This window comes from Hevea brasiliensis, chromosome 15, assembly GCF_030052815.1.
Source record: "Hevea brasiliensis isolate MT/VB/25A 57/8 chromosome 15, ASM3005281v1, whole genome shotgun sequence".
In the NCBI taxonomy this organism is placed as follows: domain Eukaryota; kingdom Viridiplantae; phylum Streptophyta; class Magnoliopsida; order Malpighiales; family Euphorbiaceae; genus Hevea; species Hevea brasiliensis.
In genome coordinates, this window is record NC_079507.1 from 71908434 (window position 1) to 71912918 (window position 4485).

At 36.6% G+C, this 4485-nt stretch overlaps 1 protein-coding gene across 1 annotated transcript; it reads right to left on the reverse strand.

Moving 5' to 3' along the window:
- Positions 1 to 3665: 3665 nt before the first annotated feature.
- Positions 3666 to 4238, reverse strand: LOC110638513 (zinc finger protein 10-like). Its single transcript, XM_021789097.2, has one exon. The coding sequence runs from the start codon at positions 4236 to 4238 to the stop codon at positions 3666 to 3668; it is 573 nt and encodes a 190-aa protein (XP_021644789.2).
- Between the last annotated feature and the right edge of the window lie 247 nt (positions 4239 to 4485).

Here is a 4485-nt window from a genome sequence, read left to right on the forward strand (position 1 = left end):
AAATGGACATGATTATGTTCAGCCTTTATTCGAGTCCAATGTAGGAGTATTGATAATCAGAGAGAGAGAGTGAGAGGGATGCTTGAAATTTCTGCATCCGACCCACTGAAACAAGTATGGGGGATGGCAAAGTGCTTCAAACTGAGGGGACACAAAGCATAATTGGGGTTCCGAAAGTCAATATATATTGCACAAGAGACCACTCCTATTTCCTTCCATGTGCTCTACTGTAGAGGCTACATGCGAAGCAAACGGGGCGGAGAGGTCCACTTTTGGAGGGGTGCTCGGCACATAACCACATGCTCTAACTATAAATCCACATCTATTTATGGATACACCCCGTGTGTCAAAAGCACAAAGGGGTCATATCCTTGCCTTCAAGGGAAATTTAGCACTTTCAATATTTGCAATGTATCCATCTCACTTTAAATAAAATTTTAAGTTGGATTGTAAGAATTCCAATGGGATCAGATACTGATAATTTTCATGTCTTACAGGCTTCTGGTCCCCTGAGGCTTGTTTGATCTTACGACCACCAGTTTCTTAGGTTCTACCATTCTAAAGTTGGAACTGTATTGTTCTATTTTGTTTGAAAAGAATTTGAGAGAGAAATTTTTATTTTGATTCATCAGGGATTGTCTTATTTACCACAGAACGTTGTCTCCCTTACCCTTACACTTTACTCTAAAAGGGCACGTTATGCTGAAGAGGAGGCTTTCCACAAACGAAGCAAATAGTAGAAGTGAGGAGTGACCCGAATACAATGGTCCCCGAAATTTGATGGGTAATTGTTATTTTGTTGTGGGACTATTGTTATACTTCCTTGGCAGGGAAGCCAGCCATGTTTTTTAAGAAAATCTTGCCAAAGTTCATCCATTTTATGGGAAGTCACTCTGTATAATGCTTCTGACCTAACAAACCATCCTTTCTCCTTCTCTAGCCAATCAATTAGTAGTCGTTGTTTAACATCTGTTTCTCATGTTCTTCGGCATTTTGCAGACGTGCAAAACCAGCCAGCTTCCCGTCTAAAAAAAAAAAAAAGCAAGCCTCTTGTGGGCTTTTTGTTGGGCCCAATTGAGCCAATGTGCCGCATATAATTGATGAGGGGGGGTGATGCAGACTAGCCCACTCACATCTGATTTTTACTGGCTTACAAGTTGATGTTGTTGTGTGCCAGACCATTCCGGCCCATGTTGAATTAACAAGCCTGAGTTAACATATTTTGTCTTTTTGTTCTTTTATTTATTCTAATGCTTCCTTATAGCAAGCTTCACACCTTCAAAATCGAGAATCGTTGAGGTATGGCAGGAAGCCTAGAACAATTTCTGGGCAAATTCTCATGTATGATCATCAGGCAAATATCTTTTTTTTTTTTTTTCTTTTGGTACGAGCAAGTATTTTATTAAAATAGATAAATAAAGACATGGACTGCTAAGTGAAAAAATAAAGAAAAAAAACAAACTACCAATTAAGCCAACTGCAACTGAATACAACCGAGTTACAATCAAACACAACAATAAGAAATTCAGAAGCCACAAGATAATTAGCAAAACCAGAACCAAAAGCATATCAGCACAAAGACTGCAAACATCAATTCCCGATGCCAAAGCATATTGCAGATTCAAACTACCGAAGATCATGAGGCAATAAGCAATCCCTATCTAGCATCTAATGTACAGCCATTAACTCTGGCAAAATCACCCCTTGAGTCAAATAATATAATTCCATGGTGCGTAACACACATTAGCTAGTCACAGGTTTTTCAACTTGGTAATCAATTGAGCTGCAAGAAAATCACGAGGACCGCGGTTAGTCCTCTAATTTCCAAATTCTATCCCACATGCAATGAAGGCAAGGCTTAGTGCTTTCATCTCAAATCCCTTGCCGTAGACTCGGCCATGGCCACTTCAGAACCAAAACCAGTTAGAACTGATCAAACTCGTTTTTGATTTGAAACATAAATGAATCAGATTAGAATTGAACCGAAATTGTCCAGTTCAATTTCGAGCTAAATCACTTTTTTTCATTTACAAAATTAAAAAAAAATAGAACTGAAAATTTTGAATACGTTTAAATTTAAACCATATCGAACTGAGACCAAAACCGAAATCTATGAAAATTCATGATTCAGGTTCCAAACCCGAACCGGCCGGTGGCCGGGTCTACCTTGCTGCGACCCCCCAAGAGCCCTCCAAGCCTCCTCTAAGATTGCTGATATTTTGTATATGACGATATACATAAACACATAGCATATAATATATGGTTGGATATCTCTTAGAGATAAATTATAGATCCTATCTCTACCACTGAATTTAATTTTCAATTTCATTCTCGTGTCAATTCTTAAACAGAACGCAGCTCTAGTGAACTCCTAATTGATCTAGGTCAAAATTGTGCAATTAGTCCAATAATAACTTATATCTCTAATGCATGACATTTCTCAAAATTGGTATATATGATCAAGTAAGAGATCTGAAGTACTAATAACACACAGAGAATTTTTATTTCATGCGTGCATTCCTTAAGAAAGAGATGAATGAAAGGAAAAGGCTTCACATTTCACTTTGCGTTCGTGGACATCTACAAACAAATCTCAAGGATATATATGCTACCAATTTGAATCATTTGTGGCAGTATCTCATAGAATGATATTTAGGCGATCAAGGTGGTAGGTACTTTCAGATTAAAAGAGAAGATCTTTTCAAGAAGTTGATCTTGAAAACAATGACATAAATTAACCTTTTCTTGATGCCTACAATCTACAGTTTTTGCAACCTCATGTGGCATCCTATTATAATAATTTTGCATGGTTCTTGATTCATCATTGTAAAGTTGTTTTCTTGCCATTAATGATTCTATATATGCCAAATATATAATGCTCTTAACCTACTTGTTTACTGTTTGAGTGATTCCTAATTCAAAAAGAAAATCATGTCAATAAGAAGCAGTTCGAGCTATGAAAAGTAAGTGAAAACCAAAAATTAATATTTTTCTGCACGTTGTTACAAGCAATAGGAGCTGATAAAAAATCATATATGAACAAAAATAATAACTCAATATAACTCATATTTCTGTATAAAAAGACAATTCAAGATGACATATACGAACAAAAATAATAAGCGATGATCAAAATCATAAAAATGTGACCTTAATTGATTAACCATTTGAGAAAACTGGAGTTTTTCACAATGACGAATGCACATCCTTGCTTAATAGAACAAAATATGAGGCTATAAGCTTGAATTGAAGACATTATCCTAGTGTAGAAAACCAAAATGGAATATAAAGTAGTGCGGTCTAGTAAGAATTTTCTTTGTGCTTAATTAATTAAAACACACCATACAATATATATACTTAATTAATTAATTACCTCAATTAAGCAACTGAATATAGGACTTCATTTGCTGATTCATATCTTTCATCGTATTGCAATTTTGAACCAAGAATTATTTTTCTCCTTCCATGCTTTAGCAGTGTCTGCCTACGAAGTCTCACTTCAATATGTAATACTTACATAGATGGAAGAGTAATATACACCATCAAGTTCTTGCAATCTGTTTTGCCCTCTGTCAAGTATCGTACATGTAAATTATACCCTCTCCTGTACAAAATGCATGTTTTTCTTGATATTTTGCTCTTAGGTTAATGGGCATATGTGTGATCTATTACCGATCATGACCAAGTCGAAGCTCCAAATCCACTTCATCTTGTTTTGAAACTTCCCTATTCAGTTCTTTGTCTTCTAAATGATTGGAATCGATTTGCAAGCTCAAATTTGCACCCCAAAGTTCTTCATTCATGCTCAGAGACTGATGCCTTGGTGGGACATGCAAATCATTTCCATGGTAATAACAGTGTGTCAGTCTAGGGATAGACGACCCAGATGGATGAAAATTCATGGGATAATTCCTTTGAGCCTCCAAAACCGGATAGTAGTTCATGGTTTCATATGAAATTGGTCCCATATGATTAGGGTTCATGTACTTCTCATTTGTTGTGCCTGAAATTGAAGAACCTGCTGTGACTGGCTTGGTCTTGGCTCGATCTTTGCGATGTATATTCATGTGCCCCCCTAAGGCTTGAGCATTGGTGAAGCCTCTCTTGCAGAAAGTGCATTCATAAGACCGTTTAGAGCTAATACTACTAGTGGTGGTAATGGTCGCACCTTCTTGGACTTGCTCTTGCCGATCATTTTCTTCGCTTGAAGTCTCCGAGGTTCCTTGTTTCCCTGATCCCATATTGAGAGATAAGACTTAATTTCTTGTGATCAATAGTAACAAGGTTAATCAATAATTCTAGCTTGTAATATTTTTTTTGATAAGCAATTGTAGCTTATAATTAACAGGGCAAGTTAAGGGTTTGGAAGTGGAGGTGAATTTGGTGAAAGTGATGATTGGAAAAAAAGAGAGAAGGGGAAGAAATTAAGAAGACAGTCTACTGAGAAGAAAAGGTGGGTGTCAGTGGAAAAGAGACAATTAGAAGACA